The sequence below is a fragment of the Phytophthora sojae genome (genome assembly GCF_000149755.1).
Source record: "Phytophthora sojae unplaced genomic scaffold PHYSOscaffold_8, whole genome shotgun sequence".
Lineage (NCBI taxonomy): Eukaryota > Oomycota > Peronosporomycetes > Peronosporales > Peronosporaceae > Phytophthora > Phytophthora sojae.
The window spans coordinates 2,340,282-2,353,204 of NW_009258122.1; the positions used below are offsets into that span (position 1 = coordinate 2,340,282).

The 12,923-nt window shown below is 57.4% G+C and overlaps 6 protein-coding genes across 6 annotated transcripts; 3 read left to right on the forward strand and 3 right to left on the reverse strand.

Moving 5' to 3' along the window:
• Window positions 1-22: 22 nt before the first annotated feature.
• PHYSODRAFT_264761 (hypothetical protein) lies at window positions 23-1,069 on the reverse strand (the record flags this gene model as incomplete). Its single annotated transcript, XM_009535519.1, has 3 exons — window positions 23-757; window positions 911-933; window positions 958-1,069. Coding segments are annotated over 3 exons (870 nt in total), but the record flags the coding sequence as incomplete, so codon positions are not given.
• Window positions 1,070-1,426: 357 nt separating this feature from the next.
• Window positions 1,427-1,801, reverse strand: PHYSODRAFT_264669 (hypothetical protein; the record flags this gene model as incomplete). The annotated part of the gene is made up of 1 exon (XM_009535520.1): window positions 1,427-1,801. One exon carries the CDS (start codon window positions 1,799-1,801, stop codon window positions 1,427-1,429), a length of 375 nt encoding a protein of 124 aa, XP_009533815.1.
• Window positions 1,802-2,062: 261 nt separating this feature from the next.
• On the forward strand, window positions 2,063-5,772 carry PHYSODRAFT_521133 (hypothetical protein; the record flags this gene model as incomplete). The annotated part of the gene is made up of 5 exons (XM_009535521.1): window positions 2,063-4,037; window positions 4,089-4,727; window positions 4,810-4,958; window positions 5,025-5,113; window positions 5,187-5,772. 5 exons carry the CDS (start codon window positions 2,063-2,065, stop codon window positions 5,770-5,772), a joined length of 3,438 nt encoding a protein of 1,145 aa, XP_009533816.1.
• Window positions 5,773-7,166: 1,394 nt separating this feature from the next.
• Window positions 7,167-7,553, forward strand: PHYSODRAFT_264686 (hypothetical protein; the record flags this gene model as incomplete). Its single annotated transcript, XM_009535522.1, has 2 exons — window positions 7,167-7,401; window positions 7,429-7,553. The coding sequence occupies 2 exons, from the start codon at window positions 7,167-7,169 to the stop codon at window positions 7,551-7,553; spliced, it is 360 nt and encodes a 119-aa protein (XP_009533817.1).
• A 247-nt stretch (window positions 7,554-7,800) lies between these two features.
• On the forward strand, window positions 7,801-10,333 carry PHYSODRAFT_563851 (hypothetical protein; the record flags this gene model as incomplete). Its single annotated transcript, XM_009535523.1, has 1 exon — window positions 7,801-10,333. One exon carries the CDS (start codon window positions 7,801-7,803, stop codon window positions 10,255-10,257), a length of 2,457 nt encoding a protein of 818 aa, XP_009533818.1. The 3' UTR covers window positions 10,258-10,333.
• Window positions 10,334-10,345: 12 nt separating this feature from the next.
• On the reverse strand, window positions 10,346-12,590 carry PHYSODRAFT_337834 (hypothetical protein; the record flags this gene model as incomplete). Its single annotated transcript, XM_009535524.1, has 4 exons — window positions 10,346-10,406; window positions 10,685-11,535; window positions 11,695-12,103; window positions 12,175-12,590. The coding sequence occupies 4 exons, from the start codon at window positions 12,588-12,590 to the stop codon at window positions 10,346-10,348; spliced, it is 1,737 nt and encodes a 578-aa protein (XP_009533819.1).
• Between the last annotated feature and the right edge of the window lie 333 nt (window positions 12,591-12,923).

Here is a 12,923-nt window from a genome sequence, read left to right on the forward strand (position 1 = left end):
CTGGGTCCAAGCACACACGTAGCTAGTTGTCTTCCGACAGGATGGAGTAAATCATGCCCGCAATCTGCTTCACTGATTCAGGTGCAGGAACGTCATTCTCCATCACCATCATCACGGGTGTCGCACGCTCAATTCTTTCATCCAGACTTCTCGAGAAGACCCATTCCAAGAAGTTCGTGACAATGCTGTACACTTTCGGCAGTCCTTCTACATCCGCAAGTGCTTCACTTCCCACGTAAGCTTGAGCAAGACCCTGCTGGAAATCGTCACGTTTCGCTTCCACAATGCAAACTCGTTTCTCGCCGCGCTTAAGCACGAACTCAAAGGCTCCGTCTCCGTGAACACGTTTCCCAATCACGGTTTCTTCGGCCAGGATTTGGACGCCTCCATCGAACAGCGCACAGACACTTGCAAGCACGGGCACGATGAAGTGCAGTCGCTTTGCTTCTTTGCCAGTAATGATATCTCCAAAAGCCTTGATCAAGATAGGAAAGTATCTATGCAGCGCATCAAGCTTTTCGTCAGGGATAGGCTTTGACGATGGTCGATACTTGGTCGCTGGCATGATGCTGTCAATCTCCGGGAACGACACGTACGAGAAACCCGTGGAGCCGGCAGCCTTCTTCGCTTTCTTGTTCTTATCAAGAACCTCGTTCAACTTGTCCCATCGTCTCTTGCGACTCGGGTGCGGTGCAATTTCAGCGTCCTGGACTTCAAGGCACTCCCGATCTGCAACCACCAGCACGTGAATCGTCTTCTTCGTTGGAGCACCTTCAAACACGTCGCCAATCTCATCTGCTGGGTCCATTTCCACGTTCAGCAGTGTCTTCACTTGTTCAGGAATGCCTCCACTTCGCATAGAAATCACATCAGGGTCCTTCGATGAGAGCCACGCGCCGTCCGCCGTCTTCGCCAGGAAGAGCTGCAGCTTGTCAGCAGGGAACTGGTACATCTTCTCCGCCTTGATCGCCTTCTTCAGGTCTCCCACCGACTGACCCGCGTCAATGTCCACAGGAAACGCACTGCCCGCCGCACCAACGATCGCACAGAAGAGCTTCACCATCTTTCCTCAAGCCGGCAGATTCTGGAATGAGGAAGAAGGATGTAGAATTTCTGGCGTACTTAAGCGAACATGAAGGTGTGTGACATAGATTTTCAACCAATGATGAGACGCCACGTCGCGCTGGTCCGAACTACTAGTAAAATCTGCCGGCGTAATGTTCTATTGGTTTTATCAATGTGGTTTGAACGAGCGGTCTACCCTCATATCGAAAAGACGTGGCTCTCGCTCTCAAGTGGTCGAGAGGGGTCGTCGTTGAAATCGCTGCTGTCCCGAAAGAAGGTTTCAGGAATGTTCTCGGTGGTAAATTACGGTAAGGAAAAAAACTGCCGGCGTAATGTTCCATGACCCACTACTCGTGTCGCTCTAGCGCAGCGCCGTGAGGCAGTCGGCGATGCTGGAGAACTCGCGCACCGTGAGCCACCCGGCGCAGTTCTTGGTGATCTTCTTGCCGCTGCTCTTCTTGGGCTTCTTGCTCTTGCCAGTGTCGTCGTGGGTCTTGAGCTGCTGCGCGTTGGCCGCGATGAGCCACACGTGCTGCACGCCCAGCGCCTCGGCGGTGCGCAGCACGGCCTGATGGTTGTGCGAGTCCATGCACTGCTCCAGTACCAGCACGATGCGGCTCGTGCGGTGGCGCAGCACCGTCTCCGCCCGGCGCAGATGCTCAGGCGCCTCGCCCAGCTGCGTGTCGGCGGTCGTCAATGGCTCGGCCTGCTGCGCCTCGGAGCTGCTCGTGCTCATGGTGGTCAACTGAAGTGCCGGTTGGGTGGGGCTCAGCAACGCGTACACAAAAGCTACACAAATGTAGCCATCTACAAAACAGCCGCTGCTGCTGGAAGTGCACTCGACGCTGGCTGCTCCTAGGGCAGGACGACGGACACGAAGCGCGCCTTAGCTACGTCGCGGCACCCTGACCGTACTGCTCGTATCTGTCCGGCAGGCCTCGAGTAACAGCCAAAGCTATTCCTGACTATGGCCATCAGTAGTTAGCCCAGCGGCCGCATGAGGGACGACGTGTCGAGGCACGGCATGCCCCGCCTGGCGTCGCGCTCGCGCCGAACGAGCGTGGAGGATGAACCGGCCGCCACGCCCACCGCAGTGCGGGCCGCCGCGCGCGCGGCGCTGAAGGAGGAGGAGACTCGCCCAGCCGCGGTTGAAGCGCCGCCCCGCCAGCCTCCCAAGCTCAAGCCGAGGCCGCCGCCCTCTTCCGCGTCGCGAGGCTCCAGTCCCGCCGAGTCCAAGACGTTCCTCACAGCGCTGGTGCCCGCACGCCGGCGGTCCAGACGTCAGAGCGAGATGCTGCGGCCGCCGTCCCCGCTGGAGTCAATGGAGCCGTCGAGCGACTACACGGAAGGCGGCGCGTCGTCGGAGCCGCCCGTGCCGGCCAACTACATGGGGGCGGAGGCCATGCAGCAGTTCTGGGGCATCTTCCACCGACAAGAAACTGTTCACAACAACAAGGTCGTGCCCCCGACAACGGCAGCCGACTCTTCTCGGCTGAGCAACGAGGTTGGCGGCCGACCCAGATCTGCGCGCAGGACGTACCTGGCGGCGGTGCGCAGCCTTCACCTATGCCCAGAGCCACTGGGCATCGTTCGGCGTCGCGTCGTGGACAAGGCGGCGTCCTACGCCAGCGGAAGCACCGCGCAAGAGGTGAATCTGAGCAGTTATCGGATGGGCAACGACTACGCCGGGGCCTTTGGCGAGGGGTTTTCGCTGCTGCCAGGCGTTGAGAGTCTCAACCTCTCGCACAACCGGATTGGGGACGTCGTTGCTGCTAGACTGATCACCGCAGCGGCAGCCGCGGCCAGTGGACAGGGCACATCGGGACTTCAACAGCTGAATCTGTCGCACAATGCGTTAGCTGCGGCGTCCTCACGCGCGCTGTCGGAGTTGATGCGGCGCTCCCGGACGCTGACGTCGCTCAATCTGTCGCACACAGGCCTGCGCGACCGCGAGGTGCAGCAGCTCTGTGACTCGCTCACTTCCAACCAGACTGTGGTGCGTCTGCACCTGTCCGAGAACCGCTTCAGTACCCCGGGTATGCTCGCCATTGCGCGATTTCTGGAGGAAAACGCTCGCATTGAGGAGCTGTACCTGGCTTGGAACCAACTGCGCGGTGTCGGGGCTCTGAAAATCGTTGAAGCGCTCAAGTTCCATGCATCGCTGCGCGTGTGCGACTTGTCGTGGAATGCACTCGGCTCGTCGGGGCCTAGTTCGGCTTCCGGGAACGGCGGAGCAACTGGAACATCCGGGACGGTCTTGAAGCCTCGAGCCGTGGTGACAGCTCTATCCGATTCACTGGCAAACAACAAGGTGTTAGCTCATTTGGACTTGTCTAGCAACCGCCTAGACTTCGAAGACTGCACTCTATTGGCGAAGCAGCTTGAAAGCAACCAGACGCTTATCGGGCTGCACATGAGCGGGAACTGCGCGGTTATGGACTCGCGCGGGTTCCTCACCCCCAAAATCCAGTCTCACGATGAAGACGGTGGTGGGTCAAGGAGACTGCGCGACCAGCACAAGCTCTATTCCATTGCAGTCTTCGAAGAAGTGCACAGTGACGCGGGATCAGGCGTATTCCCGCCGCACCTCGTGCCCGTTGTGGACGCATCCTGCTGGTATTGCGGACTCTGGTCGGAGCATCGCTTCACATGGACCCCCGCAGCGGCTCAGGGCCCTTTCGCCGGTACCACCGACAGGTTTGAGATCACTCCGTCCATGGAGGTTCGGTTGCACCTGTCTGTTGATGACTGGAGAGGTGTGTCCATGGAGCGACGGGAAAACGAAGGCGAGGGGATATCGTTCAGCTCTCTGAGGGTAATCCCGCCTGGGGCCACCAACTATTTCTTTACAGTCGTTGACACCAACGCCGACCCGGCGAGTACGTCGAACGTAAGCTTCCACCACGTAAGCTCGCGACCCAGCCGCCCCGTGCATCGCCAGCGCCGCCTCGTATCAGGCAGGTCCGCCAGCAGTTGCAGTTTGGGCGACAATGAGGAGGCCGAGACAGCAGCGGCACAACAAGGCGACGTGTTCGGTAACCTCGAGCGCTTGAATGTGATTCGCCAAACGCAACGTGGAGGACGAGACCCGTGCAACACGCTGGTGCCGCGCAGCTCGGGCAAGAGCAGCGAAAGGCGAGGCAAATGGGATATCAACAAGAGCGTGTTTGCACGACGCAAGCGCGAGTCCGAGTGCCGCAACTTTGTCGACACGGACGGGTTCATCGCGAAAGCGTGTGCCGCGGATTGGCGGCAGTGCAAGATCGACCGGTTCGTGAAGGATCCGATCCGGCGGCGCGAGGTGGAACTCAGTGTTACGCGCTGGTATCGCACAGTATGCAATGCCTACCGACGCTATTGCGGCCACAATGTCCTGATGAACCTGGCGCCGTTGGGATCGCTCACGCCAGCAGCTGCGGTGCAGCTCCAGAATGACATAACGTGCGTGCCGTGGTCAGGTTACACCGAGTTTATTTCAGAAGCCCGTATCCTGGACGAGCAGTCTGAGTACTGCTCGCTGCCAGACCTGGAGAACGTGTTCGTGGCGGCTAATCTCGAGCTCACGCAGGAGGCGAAGGAGAAAGATAACCCAGACCGCAGCCTCACGCGGTTCGAGTTTCTCGAGTGCGTTATCCGCATCGCTATGAACAAGTACTTCCGAAGTACGTGGTTTGTTTGTACTCATTCTGCTGTATTGAGAATTGATTTGCCATGGCTAACCATTTCCAATTTTCTTTCTTACAGCCAACGTGTGCGATACGCCCGCCAAAGCTGTTGACAAGCTGATGCAGGAAAATATCCTGCCCGTGACTCCAGAAGACGCAAACGAGTTCCGGTCTCGCTTCCTGTACACGGAAGAGGTCAGCGACGTCTTCACGGAGCACATAACCCTGGTACGTCTGCTCTCTTTTGGGCATCTAGAATCAATCATTGGTATCATCTAACCGTTCGTATAACAGCTACAAGAGCTATATGACGCTCACATGGGCAAGTATTGCAAGCCTGGCGAGAAGAAGGGGATGCACCTCGTCGAGTTTCTCGCCCTCTTGTAAGCAACTTCTTCACCTTGCAGTCTTGGGTCGTATCAAATGCTAATATCCGTTGTTCTTTCGCCTCCACAGAGAAAAATATCAAATCTTTTCCGATTCGTTCCGTGTGCGCGACGTCAAGGACCCGTTCCTAGCGTGCAAGCTGGTGGTGCTGGACGAGATGACCACCATGGGCCACAAGAAGCTCTATCTCACCGATTTCATGGAGATCATGCTACGGGTAAGTGTCTTGCGATACCCACCTCGATCGCTCACGGTGGAGGAGGTTGTGCGCAGTCTGCAGAAGCTGCTGGTCAACCACTTCTACAAACACGACGCGCTGATGGGCCAGTTCTGCGAAGCCATTGACCAGGCGCTCGTGAAGGACCGTCTCGAGGCGTTTGCCAACGCAATCAACTCGCAGCGAAGTCACTCTCAGGTGGCCGCAGCGCCGCCGCCTCGGAATTGTAGTGGCGGAGGACGTTCTGCAGGCCCTGTGCAGCGTGCAACTATTGCAGAAGAGCGTGCCACAGACACGGAGGAGGACAGTGAACCGGAAGACGGTGGCGATAAATTTGAAAGTGGCGGCATTGGAGAAGCATCACAAGCTGGTGAGACGGTTGCTGAAGCGAATGGTGATAGCCCCGCAAGCGATGGAAGTGCAGATTTGGACAGCTAAGAAGGCACGCTCTACAACATAATGACCAACGCTCGACTACAAGCCCAACGCCAGCGCCATGGGGGACCTGTTTGAAGACCTGCGTTTTGTGATAACTCTCCAGTGGTTGCTGAACGTGAATGCGCGACGTCCTTGAGCATGACGTCGTTGGTCGTCGCACTGGGAAGTGGGGGCGAGAACAGATTGCGGTGAACAGGAAGAATACGCCGTTGATATTGGGCGCTGCAAAGAGCGTCACTACCTCCGTTAAGACAGAGCCCATGTTGGCGACGAGAGCTGTGTCGATGCAGAACTCCGTCTCATGATAGGGGTTGCTCTCCGCGGCCTGCTGCAGGCTTGGGGATAGAGGCAATACTCAACGCAAGGGCCGATCGACCGACAAGTTGGCAATCTTCATCTCGATCGACTTGCTCTTCTGCGACGGCATGACGTGGCTCTGCTTCAACGCAAAAGAGCACGACCTCAAGTACGAGTCGGGAACTCGCCCGCTCTTTGGTGCTGAAATGACCCAAAGGGCTGCGCGGCCTCTTTTTCAGGCTTCAAGCAGGTGATCTTCGTCACGGAGCTTTCCCTTCGAACAGAGAACCGGGAGCGTGGTTCGCGCATGGCGAATGACGGGCGCGGTCTTGGTCGGCATCTTTTTGGCCCTGGAGAGCCCTCGATAGGGGGAAGTTGAGAGGTCTGCGCCAAACGAACGCGGTGGCGTGATCTGCAGTCGATCGGCGGAAGAAGAGCTGGCTGCTGCTGGGCCCATAAAATCTGCTGCGTGCCGGTAGTAGTGGTTTCCTGCGCTTTTAATTAGTGGCAGCACGCAAAAATGCTGTTGAGGCTACAGTTCACTAGCAGGGCAGAAGAACCAGACGCGCACGTGTTACTTCAACCAGAGTGATGATCACTTCAACTAGAGTGATGATCACATTGTTGCCGTACTTAACTGAAGCAAATCACAAAGACCTTCCCAGCCTTAAGCGCGACTTCACACAACAAGGTGCTGCTGGTAAATCTGTGAGGTACGCCTGCCTCAACCCCCCCCCGCTGCACGACACCCTGAACTGCGGGCGAGTTGTAGTGCCATAGAGCAAAATGTACAAAGCTCCGCCGAGTACAAAGTTTGTGGCGCCTTCGCATTCCAAGAACTCGCAGGCAGATATTGCGGCTACGATGGTGTGGTTGCACTCAACCACGTGGCTGCAGCTTGCTACTGCAGCCTGTGCCTGCTTCCTTGAGGCATCAACGTAGGATTCCGAATCGGAATCCTATGAGAGAGGTAGTCCCGACGGGGGTTCGGCGGCGCCCCAGGCGTCTACAAGCCCGTGGCGCGCGAAAACGTCCAAACCTCGAGTGCATTCTCGGCGACGACTCCGAGCTGCGAGCCGCGGCGGTACAGGTCCACAATGAAGCTCAGCGCCACGAGGACGATCAGACCGCGGCAGCGCACGGCGTCTGTATCTACTGCAGGAAGTGCTTGCATGCCCCTGCGGCCGACGAGCGATGGCTCGGCGAGCGGCACGCAGTCGGCCGGTTGCCTCGCTGGCAGCAGCGTGGTGCTCAGCGGCGAGGAGGCCGGGGTGATGTCGGAGTTCGGTTCGGTGGACGACGGCGAGTCGGCGAGCAGCAGCTTCCCCAGCGGTGAGTTCTAGGGCGACTGTGGCGAAGTCCCCGGCGGCGAGATCGGCGACGGTGGGGCGGAGCAGGTTGGTGTTGGTGTGCGCTTGAGCCGGGCAAGTGAGCAGAGCAAGTCTGCGCGAGAAGCGCTGGCCGGGTTTGCTTGGCTAGCCTAATCGACAGCAACTTCAACGGAGTTTTGCAATGAAAATGAATCATTTAAAAAAATGAACTACTCTGGAGTAAAAAAAAAATGATGGACGCGTAAAAAACGTTACTCCGCCAAAAGTAGGTGGGACGTAGCTCCAAAACCAGGTAGCCTTAAAAAAATTGACCTATCGCACTTAGCCGAGCAAAGAACAGTACATGCACCTCTCCGATCCACTCTACTTCGCCTTCATTGCCACGGCTGTGAGGCGAACCATGAGCGGCAAGGGCGTGCAGAAGCAGCGGCAGAAGCGCAAGTCGCTGGCCGAGGACTATGGCGGCTCCGTGGGCGAGGACCTGCTCGAGTACATGGAGAGCGAGGAGGCCCCGGGCGGCGTGCAGCAGTCGGTGGACAGCGTGGGCGCCTCCAGCAACTTGTCGCGCCGCATCCAGAACCGCCTGCAGAAGCTGAACGAGGTGGCGCAGTCCGCGGGCGGGGACGGAGACGCCTCTGGCTACTACGACTTCTCCACGCTCGACATGAAGCCCGACCACGAGGCGCGGCCCGTGTGGGTCTGCCCCAACGGCCGCATCTTCCTCGAGGCCTTCTCGCCCATCTACAAGCAGGCCTACGACTTCCTCGTGGCCATCTCGGAGCCCGTGTCCCGCCCCGAGTTCCTGCACGAGTACAAGCTCACCCCGTACTCGCTCTACGCCGCCGTGTCCGTGGCCATCGAGACCGAGAGCATCCTCAAGGTGCTGGAGCGCCTCTCCAAGAACCGCCTGCCCGCGGGCATCGTGGCCTTCATCAAGGACTGCACGCTCAGCTACGGCAAGGCCAAGCTGGTGCTGCACCACAACGAGTTCTACGTCGAGAGCCTGTACCCCGAGGTGCTGCGGAAGCTGCTCGAGCACGAGCACATCCGCGCGGCTCGCGTGAAGGAGACGGCGGAGGATGTGGCCGCCAACGCGGCCGCTGCGCCCCCGGCGGCGCCTGGCGGGCCGAGAGCCGAGGACGCGAGTGAGTTCATTCAGAAGGACGTGTCAGCGGAGGACCAGGCGAATCTGCAGTACCAGAAGCTGCTGAACGAAGACTACAACGTGGCGGAGGAGCACCACCCTGGCAAACCGTCCGGCGACCAGCAGAAGACAGTGCGCACAGTGTCGTTCAAGATCCGAAAGACGATGGTGGAGCAGGTGAAGCGCGCGTGTCTGGATCTCGACTACCCGCTCATGGAGGAGTACGACTTCCGCAATGACAAGACAATCCCGGATCTGGAGATGGATCTTAAGCCCACGACGCGCATCCGAGAGTACCAGGAGAAGTCGCTAAGCAAGATGTTCGGTAATGGCCGTGCTCGATCGGGGATTATTGTGCTGCCCTGCGGTGCAGGCAAAACGCTGACGGGCGTCACGGCAGCTTCCACCATCAAGAAGTCGTGCTTGTGTCTGTGCACGTCTGCTGTGTCAGTGGAGCAGTGGACCGCGCAGTTCAAAATGTGGACGAACATCCCAGAGAAGAAGATTGCCCGCTTTACGTCGGTGGCCAAGGATTACATCGACCCCGACTCTGGTGTCATTGTGACAACCTACACAATGGTAGCGTTCGGTGGGCGCCGCGCTCGCGCCTCAGAGGAGGTCATGCAGCTCATTCAAGGTCGCGAGTGGGGGTGCATCCTTCTGGACGAGGTGCACGTCGTGCCTGCAAAGATGTTCCGCAAAGTCATCGGCTCGATTGCTTGCCACTGCAAGCTGGGTCTAACAGCGACGCTTGTGCGCGAGGACGACTTGATCGGCGACCTGAACTTCCTCATTGGTCCGAAGCTGTATGAAGCCAACTGGATGGATCTGACCCAGAGCGGATTCTTGGCCAATGTGTCGTGCGTGGAGGTGTGGTGCCCCATGACCGGCGAGTTCTACCGAGAATATCTCCGCGAGACCAAGAGCGCCCGTAAGCGCGCACTTCTGTACGTGGCGAACCCGAACAAGTTCACTGCCGCGGAGTTCCTCATCCAGTATCATGAGGAGCGAGGCGACAAGATTCTGCTCTTCTCGGACGACGTATTTGCCCTGCGGCTGTACGCGACCAAGCTGAACAAGGGTTACATCTACGGCGGCACAGGAGAGCGCGAGCGCATGCGCCTGCTGCAGTCCTTCCGGAGCTCACCTTTGGTGAACGTCATTTGCATCTCCAAGGTCGGCGACACATCTATCGACCTGCCGGAGGCCAACGTGATCATCCAAGTGTCTTCCCACTTCGGCTCGCGTCGACAGGAGGCGCAGCGCCTCGGACGTATTCTGCGCCCCAAGGCGAACGCCACGGGCGGCTTCAACGCCTTCTTCTACACGCTCATTTCGACGGACACGCACGAAATGTTCTACTCGAACAAACGCCAGCAGTACCTCGTGGACCAGGGCTACACGTTCAAGGTGGTGACGGACCTCTTCGAGCCCGGGTCGTTCCAGGGCGTGTTCACGCGGAAGGAGGACCAGCGCGCGCTGCTGAACGAGGTGCTCAGCGCCGACGTGGAGAGTGCCGCCAAGGACGAGAACGCCGCCATCCGCGACGACGAAGACCTGTCGCGTCTCGAGCTCTCGGGCCACGGCCGCAAGAAGAAGAAGCTGGCGTCGCTCGGGGCGCTCTCCGGCGCGGACGGCACCAAGTACATGGAGTACTCGGCCGGCCACGGCGCGAAGCAGCGCCACAACCTATTCCGCGACCGGTATCGCTAGGCGAGCCGCACAAGTGCAAGCGCGCGCTGCGTCCTGGCAACTTTCGCTGCAATAATAAATGGATCGTTCATACTTCGGCTTGTGTAGTCTAGTTGGTGCTGCTGCGGAGTGCAGCCATGCGAATGTAGCCATCTGCTGCCAGGAAGTCCCTGGCCAAATCGTTCAAATCGAGCCAATCGATAATTAACCGGTTGTCGGTGAGTCCGAAAAGGTTCGTAACTAGATTGCTGCGCTTACCTGGGAATTCCCGCGGAAGCTTCGTGGGAATTACCGTAACTATACAGCAAAAACTACTTCGTACTATGTACTACAGTACTACAAAAGATACAAAACATGCAACCTAGTTACCAAGTCGCAATGGTCGATGCGATTTGGCGTCCAATAAGTGGAGGCCGCCTTGGTGACCGCCACAACCCCCTCCACCCACCCATCCGTGGAGGAAGCCTTGGGATAATCGTTGTTGAGATCAGTGATTCTCAGATCGATCTGGCCGTGAAGACGCTCCGACCGCACACCCTCGCCTTCACGCATCTGTGTCAGCGCCATCTCCACCATGTTCTTGGAGGCATTCACGTCGCGTTCGACGGTCGCTCCACAACCGCCATTCCGCTTTAGACAGTGGTAGACCTTGCGCACTCCGACAGTTCGTACAACCTTGTCGCGACATCGGTGCTTAACCTGTTGGTTCTCCATTGGAGCAAGCGAGTAGCAGCGGTGGTGCATTTTGCTAGTGAGATACTCGTCCACGATCATGACGTCGACGCCGCGATAACCCATTAGCATGCGCTGGAGCTTCATGACTGGACCCGGGGTCTTCTTCTTGATGATGCCGCTGCTGTTGTTTAACTCCCAGTTACCAAACGCGATCAAAGTACGCGTGTCAGGCTTTCCTGCTAGTTCCCGACAAATAGCTCGCAGGTTCTTCTCAGCCAACATTTGCCGACGGAACCGCATGTCGCGAAAGGTTTTGGTCATGAAGAACGAAAAGAGTCTCTCCATCTTGGCCACAGTGTAGTCGAGATACTCCATCAACTTCGTAAGGGAAGCTGTCTTCTTTGTCGGTATGTCCTTGAACACCTTCTTGATTTCCGTGTTGTGACCGATTTTTAGTCGAATTTTACGATTACTACTCGAGTAACCAGAGTCACTGTAGAACTTCTTGGCTGGGTAGCTAAGAAAGTCGTCGCTGAAGGTTTGCGAGCGGACGTTGTACGTGCATGCTACGAACATGTCGGTGAACCCCGGATCCGCCCCCTTGATCTCGTCGTAGTTCTCAATCTTGCGCAGCGGGGGCTCGGCTTTCGGTTCTCATTTGGGTTTGTGAAGAAAGACACTTGCACCGATGCCATCCGTGCAGATTTGGCCATGGAACACCAGTCGAGTCCCTTTTTCGATGTCAGCAACTCAAAATAGCTTGCGCCACCAAATGTCGGCTACCCCAGACCAGTTCTCCTTCTTAATACTGTCTCCGAGCGAGATACTTCCACCACCCTCCGTGTACACGATAGTGTCGAGATCCAGCCTGTCCCGACTTCTCCTCAACAAGTCCCACAGCCCCGTAGATGTCATGCTGAAGTAAGAGCTCCGGAAACCCTGCTTGGTCGGGATGATGCTGTACACACGTTCCTGGCGGATCTTCGGGTTATCCTTGTTGGTCTCGTTGAACTCCTCCACAGCCTTCAGGTACTTGTGAAATAATCGCAACACGTCCGTGGACTTCCAGTCCACTTTCTGGTTCTGATTTCTTGGTATATCTTCTCGCAGAGCGCCCACGATGTCATTCACGGCGTCACACGATTGGCACTCGGTGGGGGCCGGTTTTTTCTGGCGCTTCTTGGTTCGGCAGCTTTTGCAATGCCGACGGTTGCACGCCTCGTCCAGCACCCAAGACGTTATCAGGAATGCGTCAGCACGTACTTCACCCTCACATACTGCCGGAGGCGCCGCGCTAGGTTCTTCCACATAGAGGTCTCGGTGTTCTTCGCTATCTGCGTAGCCGCCTGCTCGAACCACCCCAAGCAAATGTACTTGCAATCAGGCGGTCGAGCTCCTCCGCGATGCATCAGGTACTCATCTGCTGCACGCTCAAAGTCGACCCATTTCCACTCCTCCAACGCAAGGTCCGGCTGGACCTTCTTTTCTTTTGACTTCTGAAACACGGCCTTGAACGTCTTCTTAGGCCTGGACTTTTTCGACACGGTAGCCATGCACCTACGAAAAAACTTATCGTCCATAGGAGGGAGAACCCCACCACCCGTGGGGTTCTCAATCGTGTGCATCACGACGAAGTTGGCAAGGAGCCAGCCTTCGGCAGCAGCGTGGTTCATCGTCATGATCACGTCGTTGTGGTATCGGAAAATGGAGATTACCGGAGCGATTGCCCGTCGCCCAAGAACCAAGGTACAATAATCAAGGAGCAGTCAAGCGCGAGATGGAAGTGGCTGCTTTGGTTAAGCTGGCGACATTATCCTCGTTGGAGTGACAGGTAGTGGCCGGAGCCTCGTCGGGTCCTAATACAACCCCGAACGAGGCTTCATGGTACCCACTTTTAGGTACAGATGCATTTAGTTACGTACTTCGGCCGCACTTATTAGTGTAGCCGCGGTCGTCATTTGATGTGTCCGGAATCGCCTTATTGCGATCGTTCACACTAGATATGTGTATAG